General features: G+C 35.2%; 1 protein-coding gene across 1 annotated transcript in view; it reads right to left on the bottom strand.

The window, feature by feature from the left end:
• FUT8 (fucosyltransferase 8 (alpha (1,6) fucosyltransferase)) overlaps window positions 1–20804 on the bottom strand; it is a 217433-nt gene that overhangs the window by 20158 nt on the left and 176471 nt on the right. The window contains exons 6-7 of the mRNA XM_012656038.1: window positions 7858–8104; window positions 6039–6215 (exon numbers count right to left, since the gene is read on the bottom strand). Of these exons, the coding sequence (XP_012511492.1) occupies window positions 6039–6215; window positions 7858–8104 (424 nt within the window). The remainder of the gene's footprint in view (window positions 1–6038; window positions 6216–7857; window positions 8105–20804) is intronic.

The following is a 20804-nucleotide window of genomic DNA, read 5'->3' as shown; positions in this document are numbered from 1 at the left end:
ATTATTAGCTGTGATTATTAAACATTCTTCCCTTTGACATGCACCTAATTTTATTCCTGATTTCTTTAGATCTCTGCTTAAATATCACCTTATCAGTGACGAATATGGCAATCCCTATCCCTTTTAGCTGCCTAATTTTTCTCCATAGCTCTTTTTATCATTCGATATAATACGCAGTCACTATTTGTTTCCTGCCTGCATCCATTCCCCACCTCCATCATCTCTAACTGGAATATAAGTGCTATAAAGGGATGCACGTATTCTGCTTTGTTTACTGTATTATTCTCAGCATCTAGAAGAGAATCTGGAAAATAATAGAGGATGAATGAATACATTATCTGCTGAAAGAATAATAGTTCCTGTTTAGCAACCCTGAAACATTCAGAGTCAGCTTATATGTTTGTCTTCCAAACAGTATTCCCCAAAGGTTAGGATCATTCCTTACTTTCCTTTGCATCACAGGACCTAGCACTTCACACAATGCTGTGTGAATAAACACAAACAAGTGAATGCTACCTATGTCTGGGACTTTTCCTAATCCCATAACAGCTGCTTCAGATTTCTCTTCATTTCATGGCCACCAAGGAGCTTTCCCTCTTTGCCTCTCTAATAATGACTATAAAGGCAAAGTCTCTGAGCACTATTTCAGACTGCTTTTTAGTGTTCAGATCTATTTGTCCTCATTATTTTTTATAGTTTGCCCTCCTCAGCTCAGAATCAGAGAGATGAAGAAAATGCCACATTTGTTCTAAAAAGAAAACAACCAGAAATACTTTTAATGTGATCCCCGTGAAGTTGCACACTCGGGCATGGGGTAAAACAGCAACAAATAAATATGAAAATGATGGAGGCTGGAGGAGAGGGGAAACTAATAAAACCAGTATAGGTTTATCCCTGAGTAATGACTAACTTTGTCAGCACGGTTTGGGTGTCTAATAGTGTTCATTATTAGAGTGTTTAAATCACAGAATCATCGGCAGTCAAAGAAATAAGAACTATTAGAGTTGGCTTTCTGATATAGTTTTCTAAGATTGTGGAGATTAGGGATGGGGTGAAACAGGAAGAAAAACAAGCCTTTAAAAATCTCCCAGAGAAAATATTACCCATTTAGTTTGCTCAGTGAAACAAAGAAAGGGGTGATTCATTTACTGAGAAGTAACACTAACATTAATGGCCTTAACTTTAAGGCCCTTCTCTAGAACCAAACTGAAAGGGGGTCCTCAGGCCTATCTCTACACGCAAAAGATGGTTTCATGAAGGATACCAAGAATGGAAAAAAACAAATAAAAAAGAAGTAAATAATGGGAGAAAGAGATTTTGCACTTCTAATAATAAGCATGGAACTTTCTGCACAGACATGGTTCTTATCTTTTGCCATGTCAGCAGAGGAATTCTTCTATCTTGTGGTTCCACAGATTGGCAATGATAAAAGAAATTTTCTTTTTCCATCTTACACAAACTTATTTTTATATCACTCACAAATGACTAGCTTGCAGTTATAAATTAATAACAAATTTCTTTTCTCTGAAGTTTTTGTCCAGACCGAGAGATACAACTCTTTGTGATTTCACTGTACCTAGCATATGACACCTTCGGGACACTTACCTATTTGTTACATGTATCTTACCTACCAGTTGGATACTCCCTGAGATAAGGAGCCATACATTATCTTCCATTTGTCTTTGTATTCCTAGTGCCCTGTACTGTGTCTAGCATATTACAGAAGAACAATAATGAACAAAAGTACCACTCAGTGCTAATTCTTCATTTCACAGGGCAATCAAACACTTTACAAAAGCTTTCTAACAATTTTTCTTGCCTTGACTCATTTCGATGTACCTAATTTTAGGAACAGCTCCTCCAGCATTTTTTATAAAGAACAAACAAAATATGTAAATATTTTCTCTGGGAGATCTTTAAAGGCTTGTTTTTCTTCTTGTTTCACCCATCTCCAGTCTCCATAATCTTAGAATACAGTATCAGATAGCCAACTCTAACAGTTTTTATTTCTTTGACTGCCAATGACTCTGTAATTTAAACATTCTAATAGTGAGTTACTTAAAATATTGCCACATTAGAATGGCTTCCACAGTCACTGGGATGTTGGTGATAGAACCTCATGAACTCAATCTTAACCTAGAGAAATCTGAGGTGTAATACCAAGCCACAAAGCATTAACTGCTCATTTTCATATAGAAGCCATATGCGTAAAGCTGATTATGACCCCTTTTTCAAAGGATAAGCTACCCAGAAAATGGATTTTCTTCTGTGTCAACCCTATACATCACTTAAGTTTAATTCTTCATTTCTTTACCCTCTTGAAGCAAAAAAGTATTATAATGATTACATTGGCCATTATATACTTGTGGAGAGATTAATTCATGCTTTTGGTCTCCTAAAATAATGCCTGAGATTTTATGATTTGTTAAGGTATCAAAATCAATCCTGAGGGGTCTAAAGCAGAGTTAATTCAAAGTGGAAAAACATTTAAGTAAAAGAATGAAGGAAAAAGAAACAGCATTTAAATTCCTGAGAATATCTGTTGAAATGACTCAGAAAGCTAAAATAAAAGGATTTCCAAAGAGAAAAAAATTATGCATAAAATACTACTACTACATTTATAACAGAATATGGAAAAAACTGCTGCCTGGACTACCAATGGGAAATGAGTTATAGCTGCTGACTACAAAGAGGGAACTCAAGTTTTACTATTCCCGAAGTCCAAGTAGATACCGCCAACTGTACTATAAGGGTTATTTCTATAAAAAATGTTGGGCTGTGCTATAGATCAAAGCTATAAAATGTTTATATTCTTTTATCTAAGTACTTCCAAATTTAGAAATCCAGCTGAAGGAAATAATGCAGATAATTTAAGACATAACTCATACACGCTTGAAGCTCTGTCTGGGGGGGAGGGAAGGGCAATGTAAGCTAAACATTTGTACTGCCATAATATGCAGAAATTTAAAAAAATTACATAAAAAAACATAACTCTTAGTATTATTTATAAGAGTAAAAAATTGGAAATAACCTAACTATCCAATATTAGGAGAATGGCTGGTCAAGTAAGCAATGGCATATCCATATAGTGGATATGTAGACATTTTTAGCAACTTGAGAAAATGGATCTCTTGTTGTATTTAGTGAAAAAGAGTTCAAATTATTTAGAATACGATCAACTACAGTCATGGGCCGCTTAATGATGGGGATGTTTTCAGAAATGTGTCATTAGGTGATTTTATCATTATGCAATGTATTTACACAAACCTGGATGGTATAGCCATCTATACCATACCTAGGCTACATATATATGTATGTGTGTGTGTGTGTGTGTGTGCATATATATATGCACACCTATTGCTTCTAGGCTACAAACCTGTACAGTGTGTTACTGTACTAAATACCATAGGCAACTGTAACATGATGGTATTTGTGTATCTAAAAATATTTAAATACAGAAAATGTACAGTAAAAATACAGTATTATAAAAACACTGTATTATAATCTTATGGGCAACCGTCATATATGTGGTCTGTGGCTGACCAAAACATTATGTGGTGCATGACTGTATTAAAAAATGTGGCTATATAAATGGGATTGTGGATTATATATTGTGTATTATATATTGTGATTATATATTGTGTATTTACCAACTACCATATTTTCTAATGAATGTGAATTATTTTTAAAATCAAAGAAAAAAGGAAAAAAGCTTATGATGCATTTAAGAACAAGTGAAAGAGCAGACAAAATTAATATCTTTTTTTTCAATCAAGCTACAAATTCAGTCTGGTGTTTTAAAATGAAAAAACATGGTGAACTATTACTACTTGGTTTTTCTCTAGTAGATCTGAACATTAAACTGGAAAGGTGTGTGTGAAATTTTTATTATGTTTTGTGCCCAAATGTTCATTTAATCCCTAACTCTTGTATTAACTCATTTTTATACTTGGTTGACAAATTTCTTGGCCTTCTGTATACACACACATACACACAGGCATGTGTGTGCAAGTGTATGTGTGCTCTAGAAAGGGAGCCTTAAAATTAAAAAGGCAATTTGCATCAGGTTAATTTGGATTCTCAGGAGGTAGAAATAGGATTTAAATTATTATACAATGACTTGGATTAATACCTGCATTATAGTCCTCATTTTAAATCTGATTCTTTTCCCCACTCCTATTTATGCTATAGAAAAGGGACCAATAAATACATTAATTAAATAGCCAAATAGCTTAAATGATTAACGGCTGTTTTCAAACTGATGGGATTGAAATTAACACAATTTAATATTTATTGGACACCTACAAGAGCTAGGTATTGTGTCCAACGTGCCTATAATCCAGTGAGAAAGACAGAAGCAAGTGCTAAACACTATGACAGAGGAGGGAAACAACCCAGTCAAGGCATCAGGGATGATTTCTGGAGGAGATGGTATCTGAGCACAGCTAGGACTACAATTTTCTTCTTCCTCCTTCCCTTTCATATACACTTAATATATCCTTTATTTATTGATAGTAAATGAAGGCCAACTCCAGGTTCATTCAGATTCTATGATAAGAAAAGTACAATTAGGATCAGTGTTTTGTCTATGTATTTTCATAACACCCTATGCTAAGTAACCCTATAGTAGCATTACTCACACTGTAGTGCAATTGTCTGTTCCCCCGCTAGAGCTGGGAAGTCCTTGCAAGCAGGGCATATCTTGCTTATCATGGAATACTCAGCACCTAGCATAGTACCTGAAATACAGGCAGGCTCAAAAAATTATGGTTACTGTTCAATACATACGAGTAGTATTCTTTATTCCTTCACTAACAAAACACATCTTTTGATTCTTCACCTGTCTTTAGAGTAACTTCCAAATTCCAGAAATTTTTATAAGACAAAAACTCTTTATGTACATATTTGTTCAGTTGCCTATAACTGTCAGTGAAGACAGTGAGATAAAAAGAGTAAGCACCTGGTGTGTTTTACTGCTAACAGTTCTGTATACTTGGTTAGTGTTATGAACTGAATATTTATGCGCCCCCAAATTCATATGTTGAATTCCTAAGCACAATGTGATGGTATTTGGAAATGGGGTGCCTTTGGCAAGTAATTAGGGTTAGATGACATCTATGAGGGTGGGGGCCCTCATGATGGAATTAATGACCTTACAAGAAGAGATACCAGAGAGCTTGGGCTTCCTCTCTCCCCACACACAAAGAAGAGGTTATGTGATCACACAGTGAGACAGTGGCTGCCTACAAGCCAAGAGAAAATGAAATCTACATTGCTGGCACCTTTATCTTCAACTTCCCAGTCTTCCCTTATTTCCCTGTGAGAAATAAATTTCTGTTTTTTAAGTCACCCAGTCTATGGTATTTTGTATAGCAGCTGTATAGCAGCTCTAGTAGACCAATGCAGATTTTGGCACCAAGAAGTGGGTGATACTTTTAATAATAATAATGATTATGACTGGTGCATAAGTCAGTGGTCTGGTTCATTTTGGATTTCTTATCACAAGGCATTGTCAGATATGGCTAATAAAACATCCTTTGATTAGATTAACAAGAACACAGTCATTCGAATTTTTTTTTGTTGTTGTTGTTGAGACAGAGTCTCACTCTGTTGTCCGGGCTAGATTGCCATGGCTTCAGCCTAGCTCACAGCAACCTCAGACTCCTGGGCTCAAGCAATCCTACTGCCTCAGCCTCCCAAGTAGCTGGGACTACAGGCATGTGCCACCATGCCCGGCTAATTTTTTCTATATATATATATATTTTTAGTTGTCCAGATAATTTCTTTCTATTTTTTTAGTAGAGACGGGGTCTCGCTCTTGCTCAGGCTGGTCTCGAACTCCTGACCTTGAGCAATCCACCCACCTCGGCCTCCCAGAGTGCTGGGATTACAGGCGTGAGCCACCGCGCCCGGCCAGTCATTTGAATTTTTGAAACCCCAATAATATTATAACAAGAGTCACAAGTCATGGGAATTGAGGATTCTTTTCAACTAAAAGAGACAATCCCACTCTAGAATCACGATTTGGTCTAACTTACTTTGTTTTGGCTTCCTTTAATAAAGAAGGGTCATCCGTGGCCAAATACACTCTTTTTTTGTCCACTTGCATTCTGCGTGCAAGAAGCTGAAAATGTTCTTCAACATGCACCATGTATTCCTCAATGGGATGGAAGGCAGCTTCTGTTCCCACTTTGTCTGTGCGTCTAACATGCACTCTGGAGGAGAAATTCAGACTCTGTTGATAATGTACTGATGCACTGGGTGCTTTCTGGGTACTCAATTTATATCCCTACTCATGGTGGCATTACAGGCATTTTAACCAATTTTTCTTTCATTTTCACCATTGGGAAAAAATATTATTAAAAAACTGAAACACATATATGCTAAATATATTTGCAGGTTAAACAATGCGAGGGGAATTAGAAAATAAGTAAAGCCTTGAAGAACGCTTTCTTACAGAGAAAGCAATTGGCATGTCAGGAACAAATGGGAGATTCCAGAGTTGTACTTCATACTAGGCAGCAATACCAACCAGTTGTCCAGAAAAAACTGGATATAACTTTTAAGATTTTTGAGACCAAAATGATACCAGGATTCACAGTTGTTATTATATAACATGAAAGATATTGTTTGTAAAGTTCTGATGTTAAGGGTTTTTTTTTTTTTTTTTCCTTCATTTTACTCTGTAAAGTCACTATAACTGACAGCTCATAGAATTTAAAGTTGCCCAAGGAAAACACGTGGACTTTTCCAATAGTACAGTTAAGGCAAATCTTTTAAGGGTTTTTATTATTTTAAACAAATGGAGCCAATCCAGCCCTATTGTTTTGTGCATAATGAATTTCCTTTCTTTGTTTTTCACTTCATCAAACACAAGCAGATACTGATTTTATCTGTCCTGTTTAAGAAAGGTCCCAAAATTGTAAAATTAGGGACATAGATTTACATTGTCCTGTACTGAAGAAGGCACCAACTTCCACAGTATTCTCCTACCACCTTAGTGCTTTTGAAGTAATTTTAATGGAAATAAGAATAATAACAGTCATAGTATGTTTTCATAAATTAGAAGATTGTCCTCAAATCTGTCCTCCTTGTTCCCCCAAATTACTAAATCACTATTCATATGCAGAAAAAGGAAAAAAGTAGATTTGTTTCCGTTTAGGTCATAGCATATAGGCATGCCTTAGGACAAGCCGAAGGCCAGGTTTTTATTATTAATCTGGAATGAAGGTTTGATTTTACTGGAGTTACTTTAGTCATCTCCATTGCTATTCTTTCCTTTGTATTCCAGGCTATAGCCCAGATGTGGATACTATCACATGCACATCTATTCTATCATCTTTTCCTTCCCATATTCTTCCTAATCATCCCTTCTCCGGGGAAACTGGAATTGTTCAGTGTGCTCTATAGAGATGAAGTGGGGCAGAAAGAATGATTCCACTGAATTTCAATGAAAAGTTCCATGAGAAGAAACAATATTTGATATTCTGATTTCACATGTCTTTCTTTAGCTCTAACACTTAGACTAGGGGTCAGTAACTTCTCTACCTATGAAGACTAAGACACAAGGGGGCAAGAAATATGAAATAAAAATAAAAACAAAAGAGACCTGTAATGATAGGAGCCAAAGGAAGAGGAACATTTGACACAGTAGCAGAAAGCTACTAAGCAATTTTCTTAGCTGTTCTAAGTGAACAAAGCAAGAATAGTTTCTGTGCTCTAAGGTGAACTCTCGAACCTCTGTTCTTTGGTGGGGCTGTTAAAATTTAACTCTATTATAAAGTTCACACCATATTGTAAAGGTTCATAACCCTGTTACTATCTATCACTATTTGAGAAAAAAAATCAGATTCTTACCCAATAACTGGATGTTTGAAGCCAAGCTTCTTGGTGGCCTCTTCTATTTCCTTTTCTAGCCAAGGTTGTGGGCGGATCAAATATTTGACAAACTGGGACACCCACCACACTGCAGGATCGCCATGGACACGTACAAGTCGATCTGCGAGGTCTTCTGGTACAGCCAAGGGTAGATAGGGAGGGCGCGGATGAAGACTGTCTACGATAGGGAGCTCGACCACTTGAACATTTTTGTCTTTCACTTCACCTAACAGAATATCAAAACATATCATCATTACCGCACTACATTTCTCATACATCTACCACTCAACAAGAACTCACTCTGGGTGCTTTCGTCCTCATAGCACCTCTAAGGAAGTATTATAATTTTTACTTTACAGAAGAAGTTAAGTAATTTGCCCAAGGTACCAGAGCAAAAATGGCAGAGCTGAATTTCACATGCAGGTTGGTCTGCCTCTTGATCCCATGACCTTTTCTAAAAATTTCTATCATAACATGCTGTCATATCAACACCTCATACCCCAAGAGAAGGATGGCATCCGGCACTCAAAGTATCTAATCAGAGAATAACCATATTGCCAGTAGACACAGACAGCTAGCAAAGTTCTGTTTTTTGTTACTGTTTTTTTGGAATTAGACAATAAAGTGTTCTCAAAACTTCCAGCTTGTCACTATAGCAAATTGCTCTTGCATTACTTTCATGACAGTGCATGATGACTCTGTGGATACCTAAAGATTACAATTATAAGCCAAGCATCTATATCTTTTGAAGAAAAAAAATTTAGATAATTCTAAAATCTTCTTTTCTTGTCCAAAATAGACCTATTGTATTTTCAATTGTGATAATAAGAGACTCTGTGTTGCTTATTTACCTGGATATTAAAGTTCAAACAGAGGTTTGATGCCAATTTTTACAGATGATTACTTTCATAATTCAACTTCATGTATCATAATGCTACTGCTATTCTATCAACCTTATAATACAATGATAAGAATAAACCAAAATGCAATAGCCAGCACCCCTAGAGTTTATTTTATATTTTAAAGACCACATACTAATAACTGGGAGACACAAAGATACCAGGCAGAGAGATTTTACTGTCATAAAATGTACTGAGTTAAATTTTCAATAGCAAAAAATATTAACCTAAACATACAAAATAATTCTAGTTAAGATGTTGTCATTGTGCATAATGAATTAGAATCAAAATCACTACACCATTAAAGAAAGAACATACTTATTGAGAATAAACCTAGAATATGTTTAAAATGTATTCACTAGAATGAAATACAGTCTTCAAATTCTGTTTTTCTGTATATATGCAAAATGTTTTAAAATAAATTAAGTGATCTGGGAATGTAGTCAATCAAACCAACTGCATGGTTATTAGAAGCCAGTTTGGTTAATAACCACTGGTTAATATTTTCTCTCTGATATGTAAAATTCATTTCAGGATTCTTAGAACAAAATCCTTGAAACATGACATTTGTTATATGAATAAATGGCAATAAAAAATTTACCATCAGTATTGCAGTTCATCTAGGGCGCCAGTTAAGAGTTGGGCACCTTTATCAGATGCGAAACTATAATTAAGAGCGTGAGAGGAAAGAACAGGTTGCATTTTAAATTAAACTGTAATAGTCTCCCACAAGGCAAGGAAAACTAGGGTGCTTTCCCTCATGCGGAGATGATAGCAGGAGCAGTACATGTATTAGACAGAAAAGGAAGAATAAAAAAGGAAGGGGTAAAGGTAGTTCTTTTTAAAATAATAAATACAGAGAAAAAGAAAGGAAGACCCCAGCCTTTCACATATGACCAAAAATTCTGTTTTCTATAAGCAAAAGCAAAAGTAGTAGGGATGGCTTCCTCTTGCAATTTCTTCCTAACAAGGTAATAACCAGGAATATTCAGGTAACAAGGTAATATTCAGTATAACTAGCTCCAAATTTTACTTACATGAAAGTGTTACCCTCTAATTGTCCCAAAGCCTCAACTTCCTTATAGCTTGCCCTATTAATGGCTTTCTGAAAGAAATGAAAACTATGTCCACACCTTCAAGAAAGAGAACTCAGTTTATTTTCATTGATTCTTTGTTCATTCATTTATTCACTTGTTCAAATATTTAGTGAACATTACTATGTGCCAAACACTGCATTAGGCATGGTATATTAGTGATGACATGGTTCTTGCCCTCCAAGTAACAACTACTCAAGATTTCCAGCTCAAAAACCTCACCCGGACTAGACTGATTTCAGTGAAAGAAAAATAAACAAACAAACAAAACAAAACATCACCAACAAACATGCTATCAAAAAGATATCAGTACTGCCTTTACCGCCTAGTAAAATATTTTTAAAAAGGTGTTTACATTTACAAATAAAAAAACTGGCACAGAATAAAAGCTTAGATTCCTCAATAATGATATATTTCAATATGAAAGAAAACAACATAATACATGCTATGTTAGAAGGCTCCTTTTTTTCCTTGGCTTATCATATATTTTATATTCTATTGGAATACAGCTTTAAAAGAATTTTAATCTGAAAAAATCCTAGAAATAATCTTATTCAGTGTTTTCTAAATTTTAGTTATTTGTGTACCATCTTTATGATTTTTACCATATCCCTGTACCATCTATACTATTTAATATTTTGAAAACTGATACAGTTTTTAAAACTTAAATTATTTTATAGATCTTAACTCTAAATATAAATTCACTGAAAACAAAACCATGTTACTAAATTCTATCTAAATGGATGCTATAGCTTATTGAGAACTCTAAGCCCAAGCCGGATTTCTGTTAAAAAGCGAGATTATCAGTGAGGTCTTAAAGGGTGATAATTGCTTTCCTCCTTGTGTCTCCTATGAATTTGAAACCAACTGAGAAATAGAGAGAAGAATAGGATGGTAACCAAAATATCAGCTTGATAATCAATAAAGATGAATTACAAAATGTGATTTTGTGGTTTGGATTTATGGCTTCATGGGTTTTCTAATAGTCCCCACCCTGTTCTGAGAAGAGTTTGTCACTCAAAGCCTACTACATGTGAAGGGGAAGAAGCATGTCTTCTGAGAATGGGCCACATTGTGAGAGAAGCCAGAAGGGGGTGTGACTCACATGTTTGGTTCCTCCTCCCAAACTCACTGGTTGGATAACACACTACTTTCCTTCCAAATGGAAGGGAAATGAGGTAAACAGAAAGAGCCAAAAAGAACTTTTGTAATTTTCCCTTCTAAGGAATTAATTTGACTTCTGTGGAAACTCTTAAGGAGTGGAGGAGTCATAGTACATACCCACCCTCCTTCCCCCCTGAATGATTACCCAGTGTTAGAGAGCTATTAAAGATATCTCGATACAAAATTCAGACTTTCTCTTTGACATAATCTGAAAGACTGAAAAAGGAGTAACTTTCTCACTATGTGATTCAATGTTTATTTTAATGTTTCATCAAGTCAATGCTTAAAATGATCTCGTATGCCACCTAAAATCATCTCTAGTAATCTTGAGTGGGTTTCAGAGTTTGGGAAACACAGATTTGTTAAAACTTTTTCATTTTATAGAGGAAACAGATTAAGAGAGGTTAAGTGAACTTCTCAAAGGTAATACTGCTAATAAAAGGGCCAAAATCCAACCTTAGTGTTTATCTATTATACTACATTCTACTTTCTGAAACCTACATTTTAGTTTTATTTTATTTTTAATTGAAAATTAATAATTGTGTATATTATGGGGTACAATGTGATGTTTTGATTTTTGTACATATTGTAGAAATATCACATCAAGCTAATTAACGTATCCATTTTCCTTCCCCAGCCTGCAGCCTCTGGTAAACACCATTCTACTCTCTGTTTCTATGAGATTGACTTTTTTAGATTCCACATATAAGTGAGATCATACAGTATCTTTCTGTGTCTGGGTTATTTCACTGTTAGAAGTAATAAACAAAATCAGTAAAGTCGCAGGTTACAAAATCGACATACAAAAATAAATAGTGCTTCTATACCCTAACAACAAACTATCTGCAAAAGAAATTAAGAAAACAATCTCATTCACAATAGCATCAAAAAATAAAATAAAATGCTTAGGAGTATATTTAACCAAGGAGGTAAAAAAAATCTGTATACTGAAAACTATAAAATATTGAAAGATATTGAAGAAGACACAAATAATAAAAAGATATCCCATGTTCATGGACTGAAATAATTAATATTGTTAAAATGTCCACACTACCCAAAGCGATCTACAGAGTCAATGCAATCTCTATCAAAATTCCAATGTCATTTTCCACAGAAATAGAAAAACAACCCTAAAATTCATATGAAACCACAAAAGACCCCAAAATTAGCCATAGCAATCTTGAGCAAAGAGAAGAAAGCTGGAGGCATCACACTCTCTGGTTATAAAATATATTTTAAAGCTATTGTGGTCAAAATAGCATGGTATTGGCATAAAAATAGACATGTTGACCAGTGGAACAGAATAGAAAGCCCAGAAATAAACCCAAGTATTTATGGTCAATTGGCTTTCAATAAAGGTGTCAAGAACACACAATGAGGAAAGGATAGTCTCTTCAATAAATGGTGTTGGGAAAATTGGTTATCAATATACAGAAGAATGAAATGGAACTCTTGTCTCACATCATATACAAAATCAGCTCAAAATGGATAAAAAACTTAAACATAAGATTGGAAACTATAAAACTACTAGGAGAAAACATAGGGAAAAGCTCTATGACATCGGTCTGGGCAATGATTTCTTGGAAAGAATTCCAAAAGCACAGCAACAAAAGCAAAAATAGACAAATGGAATTGCATCAAACAAAAAAGCTTCTGTACAGCAAAGGTAAAAGCACAGTGAAGAGACAATCCATAGATTGCAAGAAAGTATTTGCAAACCACACATATGGTAAAGACCTAATATTCAAAATATATAAGGAACTCAATAATAGCAAGAAAACAAATAACCTCATTAAAAATGGGCAAAAGATTTGGACATTTCTCTAAAGAAGAGATACAACTGGTCAATAGATATATGAAAAAAAAATGCTCAACATCTCTAATTATCAGGGAAATGCAAATTAAAACCACAATGAGATATCATTTCATACCTATTAGAATGGCTATAATTAAAAGCATGAATGGTTAAGTATTGGTGAGGATGTGGAGAAAAGAAAACTCTTGTACACTATTGGTGGGAATGCAAATCAGTTCATCCGTTTTGAAATCTACATTTTTTTTTACAAAGCATTTAAGTATGTCTGCTTTGATCAATCAAGAGAACCCTGCCATTCTATCGAGACTTCAGTGCTCGAAAGAAATACACTGCACCAACCTTCCAGCAAGAAAATGTTTTATATGTATAAGTCATATATAAGTTAGCGTCATTCACTTGTAAAGAATCAGTACAAACTACCTTGGGGTTTACACAATTGATTATTCAGTTTAACTTAAATTAATATGGTCATTATTTGTTAGTTCAAGGACCCATTTTTAAGACTATCTCTTTGGTATGGTCTGAATATGTCTCCCCCTGTGTCATATGTTGAAATTCCAACCTCCACAGTGATGATATTACAGATGGAGCCTTTGGGAGGTGATTAAGTCAAGATGGCAGAGCATGAATGGCCAAAGAAAACAGGTCTGGAATACGTTACCAGTTGAGAAAAATCTCTAATAAGACATCATTACTCAGAACTTAAATTTTACTTGGGGGAAGGTGGGGATTATTAGCAACTTTTTGATGATTTTGAATCAGAGAAGCTGTCTTCTTTCTAGACTCAAGCCTCCTAAAGACGTTTCCCTCCCTATCGACATAGGTCCAGACTTCCTCCACATAAGCACAGAGAAATAGAGTGTGAGGTTTTATATTCCCTTCCTGTGGGTTGCTTTGAATGGTTGTAGCTGCCAGGTGACATCACATCCAACAGCCATTTCAAGGACTGTGCAAATTGCTGAGGGTCATGGCCTTGGATGCTGGAACAGGACACATGAAGCAAAATATACTGAGGCAAAGGTCTATTCATGCAGTGCCTTGACTGTAGTGTGCAGTGATTGATAGTATGGGCTTTGGAGTCAAAAAAGTGGTGTCTGAATCCTCTATCATTTATCAGTTATGTAACCTTGAATAAATTATATTTGACTTCACCCTAGTGTCTCCATCTGGAATAGTACCTTACTCATCTGTAAAATGGATTAAAACAGTACCTTATTCACTGAATTATTTTAAGGATGAAATGAGGTATTACATGCAGAAAGCTAAGCACAATGCATAAGACAGAGTAATTCTCAAAAAAACATTAGTTCTTTATCTGGGGATAATTCTGCTGAACATTTCTCAAAAAGCTGGCTACAGTTTGGTCCAGGAGGAGATTATTTGCCAAAATATCATATTCTCTGAAAAATATATGAAAGTGCCCCATTTCAGTGAGCACTTTACTCCCAAAGTATATCTAATTCACATTGTTTATCATAGGTAATAAAATAATGAACAGATTTTATCTATTCAAAATATTAAACAAATGATCAAACTGAAGAGCAGAGACTCCTAGCTATTTCAAAGTTCTGACATTCCTGTCTTCACTACTTTGATTTGACCAAAACTCTGTTCTGTACTGAAACACAGAATAGCAGCTAGTTGTCTAAAACAGGAATACTTTCTGCTCATATTACAGCAAGGGGTTTATGTTTAACTTATATCTACGAAGACTATCTGCACTTTTGGGATACACATTTTCTTTAACAATGTATAGCCAAATAGGACTTTAAGTTCCCAGTAAACTAGCCGAGACTTGTTAAAGGAGCAAGAGTTAAAGGAGGGAGATCAAGACTGAAAACTAACTAGCTGTGGTGAGACCTCTAGAGGGACAGGAGAGTTTTTTTGATTTTGTTTGGACACAAAAGATGGCCATTTAAAAAAAAAAAAAACATAGAAATGTGTGAGCTATGTTCTTTGCAATGTCAACAATGACATCCATATTTATATCCTCATTTAATAACAGATCTGTTCTCATTTAAAATATGGAGGAAATATATACTATTAAAAAGGGAACATCTGGGCTACTTTCCTTTTGTTTTCAACCATTGCAACTGATAGAGATTTCTTCTTGAACTCCAATGAGCAACTGTCCCCAGCCACATGAATTCTATCACTGCTCTACTTAGGCAACAACTAGAAAGACTATTATTACTGTCAGTTTGAAGCCTTCAACCAAATGAATGAAAAGTTCTAAATTCAATCATATGAAACATAGTGCAGTGTTAGCAACATTCTTGAGAGTTAACATATCACACTCTGGGAATTACTGGGCAGCATTCTTATGAGGTGCTTGCTGCTTTTACTAGCAACAGAAATGCCTTGTAAAGGCAACTAGGCTCATGGTTCACTGATCTCAATGATATTCTGACAGACTTAACTCTGGATCGGGGACTAAAGGAAAGGCTAATAGTGGAAAAGACATAATATCTTAGTGAGTTATGCAGTTCAAGATGAGGTAGGCAGGACACTGTCAAAAGAAAAGAGACCAAAGAAGTTTGTTTGCTTCATGCCACTAAACAGAATGCAGACCAGAGTCATTCTTGATGTTTTTAAAACAAATTTAGTCATTTAACTTACATATGTAAAAAATTACTTTGCCAAAAGGTTTCAGTCTATGGACAGCATGCTCATAAAAGGGATACTGCCAACAGTTTCTCTGATGATTGGTAAGGCCCAATAAGTACACAACAGCTAGAAGTTCGGGGGAGTTTTTTGTTTGTTTGTTCTATTTTGTCCTAACTTAGAAGCTACTTTCTCCTAACTTAGAACCTCCTTCCAGCACAAAAGATCCCCAAGATCCTAGAACAGCTTCTCTCACTGTCAAGAAACAAAAGAACAGAGGAACAGAAAGCAGTGGGAAGTCAAGGGTTAATTTAATTGAATTTACTAAAGAGCCATACTCCAGCCTCCCTTTCCCCTATTCCCTTACAAAAAAAAGTCACAATTCCACTCTCATATTCTTCTTATTCCTTTGATATATGTCACATCGTAAAAGAAACAGCCAGGGGGAAGGATCAAGATAATAGCCTTGTATCCCTTGATAATCCCTGAAAGAGGTTACTGAATATGCAGCTGTACCATCAGGATCTCACAGGATGAAGCTGTCACTTGGCACACAGGATTCCCTTTTGCTCTGGGGTGATTTTATAGCTGCCTCTGTGATTAGCATAGTTGGAGAGTTAGGAATGAGAAGTTTCACATTGGATTTAAGGCTATTTGTAATTTTTCTGCTAAATTATCATCCAGTTATGTTAACTCAGGAAGGCCTAATTTACGATCCCTGGTGATAAGGTAAATGTCAGTCCTAATACCCTAAGATACAAGAATTGTAATTAAAAATTCTGGCTACATCATGAGACAAGAAAATGAAAACACAGCGTCATGTTAAAGAGGAAACAGTAACAAAACAGTTAAGATTTTTGAGGAATATGAGGGAGGAAGATAATTAGTGTAGCACTGTATAGCTTAATTTACTACTGTATAGTTAAAGTGCTATACAAATTGATGATAAAACAGACATACATCTTAGCCTACTAAAACAGGGCCTGGAGCAGCAAATCTCCCTAGTATTGTAAGCTACATCAATCCATAAAGAACCAGCAGCTCCAACAATCACCCTACCATCACTCCCATCTTTAACTCTTGCTGCCATTCTCAGACCGCAGGATAGATCTTCTTTTCCAGCTGCCTCCAATTCTTCTGTGGCAGGAAGAAGACAGGATGTGGGGTATGGCCTATGTGCAAAGACACAGCTGCTGCTGATCTAATAAAAGTCACCTCACTCTCCCTTCCTTCTGGGCTATGTAAAATCTCTAGAAAGAGAGCTAATACTTTATAATCTGTAGCTTCTGGTGGCATAGCTGAGGCAAACAGTGTAAAGACATTACTCAAAAAATGACTATATTTTATCCTTTTTGGTTTAACTGGGGAAGAACAGGGGATAGTCATAAATGCCAAAGTCATGAGGCAAAAGGCGTGAAACCTTAACTAATAAAGCATGGAAAGGGGAGGAAGGAAAAAGATATTCATATATGCGACAAATAAGGCAAGGAAATGTCTGATAGGTGGGAAGTAGGCTTTGATTTGTTACTGCTTAAAAAATACAATAAATACAATACTTCGTATAGAACTGATACTTCACCCTATGTTGCCCATAAAAATTTCTCTCATTTAGGCTTAAAACAAGAACAGCAGATAGAGCTGGAGCCCATTCTACTAAGTGAAGTATCAGAAGAATGGAAAAATAAGCACCGCATGTACTCACCATCAAATTGGTATTAACTGATCAACACTTAAGTGCACATATAGCAATAACATTCATTGGGTGTCAGGCAGATGGGAGCGGGGAGAAGGGGATGGGTATATACACACCTAATGGGTACGGTGTGCACCGTCTGGCGATGGACAGGCTTTAAGTTCTGACGGGGGTGGGGCAAAGGGAATGTACATAACCTAAACATTTGTACCCCATAATATGCCGAAATAAAAAAAATTAAAAAAAAAAGCAAGAACAGCACCACCATAACCTTCTTTAGAACCTAGACTAGAATTTGCAAAGGAAGATTTCGCTACTGCCTTGCCTAGAAGGTTATTTATTGTTTTTCATCCTATGCAACATGCTTCTCAACTTGTAGATAGGTATCTATCAATAGGTCGCAAAGACTTACCTGGTATATCTCTAAACCATTTTATCATACTCCTCTCTTCATCACAAGTCATAAAGATTCTGGCAGGGATGAAGGTCCACAGTCTGTTCTTTCTATAAGCTTTACTCAAATTTTCTCAATGGCCCATGCTATGAGATACTCCTAGCACAGCCCCCGCATCCATCCCTCCCTGCCCCAGCTATCTATTAGCAATTTGAATTAAGAGCTGATATTTATTGAGTACTAATTATATCTCAGGTACTAAACTAGATGTTTTCCATACATTATCTCAATCAATCCACACAGTCTTTATGAGGTAAGTGCTTTCTTATTTACAGCTAAGGTTAAGTAACTTATTCAAGGTCACTCAGCTAGTGGATAGGAATTGAACTCAAGACATTCTGATTCTACAGTTTGAAGTCTTACTCCATCCCTACTCCATGATCACAAAGTTTCAGGGAAAGCCAAAATGACTCTTCATGAAATGATAAAAAAAGGAGGTGTATTCCAGCAGTGAGTTTAAATAGAAAGGCAAAGGGAGGGGCTCTACAGAAGCTCCAATGGGTAATGTACAGATCCCTCTCTACAGTATGCACTAGACCTAGAAATTTAATCTTAAATAAAGGATACAAACTTCAAACATTCATCATCATGTGTATCTACATAAAGCAATTAGCAGATACAAATTGTGGCTTAACAAAACAACTTCACAAATTGTCATTTTGGGCTCATACTGGGATCCCCAAATAAACAAAAATAACAGCTAAAGACAGATTATCTCAAATTTAAATTATATGTATGAAATATTTAGGGTGCTTTTTAGTTATTTTAAAGCTCATGGTTAAGGGTTAATAATATCTTTGCAATTTGATTGTAAAGAGAGAATGTGAATTAGCTGGCTTGTGACAGTCTTATTCACTAGTAATTATATAATAAGCTTTCCATTAAAAAAAGCCTACTTTGAAACAGAAAACCTAAAGCAAATTTATCATAAAGAGATTTATTAAACTTGTAAATCACTCTCCCTATATTATCTATTTAAATACTTACTTCCGACTATTAAACATTAAAGTAAAAATATAATATTTTGCAATCTAATATACTTCTGTCCTTAAAATGTATTTCCACCTTTAATTTCTTAAGTGATGTATTTAGGGATAAATAAACAAATTCCAACTTATTCATTAAGAGCTTAAAAATTAAAGTATCTACTCCTGATGACATGATCCAAAATTTAGGATATAACTGATGGTGTCCAAAATGAATCACAAACTAAATACAAATATTTTATAGTTTCCGAAACACATTTCAGCTCTGATTATTATTAAAATTCACTTTATTTTTGTCAGTAGAATTTCTAAAAGATTAGACTTTTAGAGGTGAGAATAAATGATTTTTAAGTTAATTCAACAGATCACTAAGTTGAATATACATACATGAATGGGGACAATCATAATTTGTTATGAATAAATTTGTGCAGTTCAACTGCTGCACCTCATAATGGTCTAATAAAGAAGACAAATCATATTATTTAAGAGGGTGGAGATCTCCCAAATGAGAATAGGTTGATTCTCCTCTATCTGAAAGGATGAAAGCCTAGCGGAGATATGTTTAAAGCCTACAAAATCACAAAATATTTAGATAGGGTGCTCAAGAATATATTCACTAAATCTTACAATTAGGGACCTTTCATTGGTGCTTGAAAGTAGTTTAAGAATAAGTAAAATAAAATACAGTTTTACACAATAGGTAAAATTCTTACAGAACTATTATCCCAAGAGAATATATTAATAAAAGCCAGAGATATGTTTAGGGGAAAATATGAATGTCCAGACCTTGACATCATGGATGACAATCATATTTCCTACAAAATCACTGAGAATCATTGTTAAGTCAGAGGACTGGACTGGATAAATCAGTGGTATGACCCAAAATGACCTTCTTAGGCTTCAATGCACAGAAAACAACATATATAATATAATGATATTATGTTACATTTTGATTCTAAAGGACACATTTTCTTTGTGTACAACAAACTATTATTTTGTTTCCTTACAGTATGGAGATAAAAGGTAAATATACCACAGAAACAAGAAAAGGATAAGAGCAGGAAGAATAGAATATTACTTGCACCTGCTGATAATACTTGCTTGGTTAGATAAGAATATAAAGTTCATAAAATAAAGAACTTAGAGCTCTGAAGTTGGTACTACATAGAACAAAATTTGTACATGACTATTTTCTCTCATCAATATCAAAAAGCAGTAGATATTTTTTGAGAACTGTGTTAGTAAAGTATCACTGATTGCAAAGAATAGAAACCTAGTCAAATTAGCTCAACTGAAAAAAGGAAATTACTGAAAGAATACAATGAAATCACCAAGAGATAAAGAGCAGGAGATACATCCGGGTCTTACAGAAAATGGGAAACCTGCAATACTTGCCCATCTCTCTGTGGCTGCAGGGTCTGTGCAGGTCTGCTATAATCTCCTTTCTGCTAATCAACTTATCTCATGCTCAGGGTCCATTTTGTGGGTATCAGCTCCAGTCTACAGAATTTTACAGCTTAGAATTACCCTCATATAAACTAGAGCCTCTATCTTGTACTAATACTAACACTTACTGAGACCAGGTGCTGAACACTGTGCTAAACGCTTAGAAATATTATTTATTTTAATCACCAAAACAATCCTATAGGGCAAGTACACTTACAGATAACCAGTGAAGGAGTCATAATCCAGACCAGTCAGACATCAGAGTTGGAGAGCTCACCTACCAGGTTACATTTCCTTTAACAGGGAATCTTATTGGTATAACCCAGCCATAAAGGATTAGTTTCCCAAGGTCAGGTGATCACCTTGGTCTGAACAGATGAGAACAGGCATGTAGTGTGTGCATGTACAAGTGAGTGTTTATGTGTGTATTTGTTTAGGAGGGAAGGAGTGATTACACGATATGCACAAGACAGCAAGGGGTATATTCCCCAAACAGATTCTATCAGATGGGGTGTGAGGAGTTAATAAGTGGTATCCTTCGTCCCAACTTGATATGTACTACACACAGAAGTAATACAGTAAACCTTTGGCTTTCAGGATATAAAAATTTCAGAAATTTAACTCTCACAATATTGATATAGGTATTTTTATCACTGCATTTACCAAACTATGTTATAATTATGTTTTTGTGTATTTGTCTCCCCCACAAGTCTGAAACAAGGACATAAACCTAAACCTACTCATTTTGTTGCCTTAGCAACTACTACTAT

This window comes from Propithecus coquereli, unplaced genomic scaffold (genome assembly GCF_000956105.1).
Source record: "Propithecus coquereli isolate 6110/MARCELLA unplaced genomic scaffold, Pcoq_1.0 Scaffold5, whole genome shotgun sequence".
Classification (NCBI taxonomy): Eukaryota; Metazoa; Chordata; class Mammalia; order Primates; family Indriidae; genus Propithecus; species Propithecus coquereli.
This window is presented reverse-complemented; position numbering and strand designations above follow the sequence as displayed.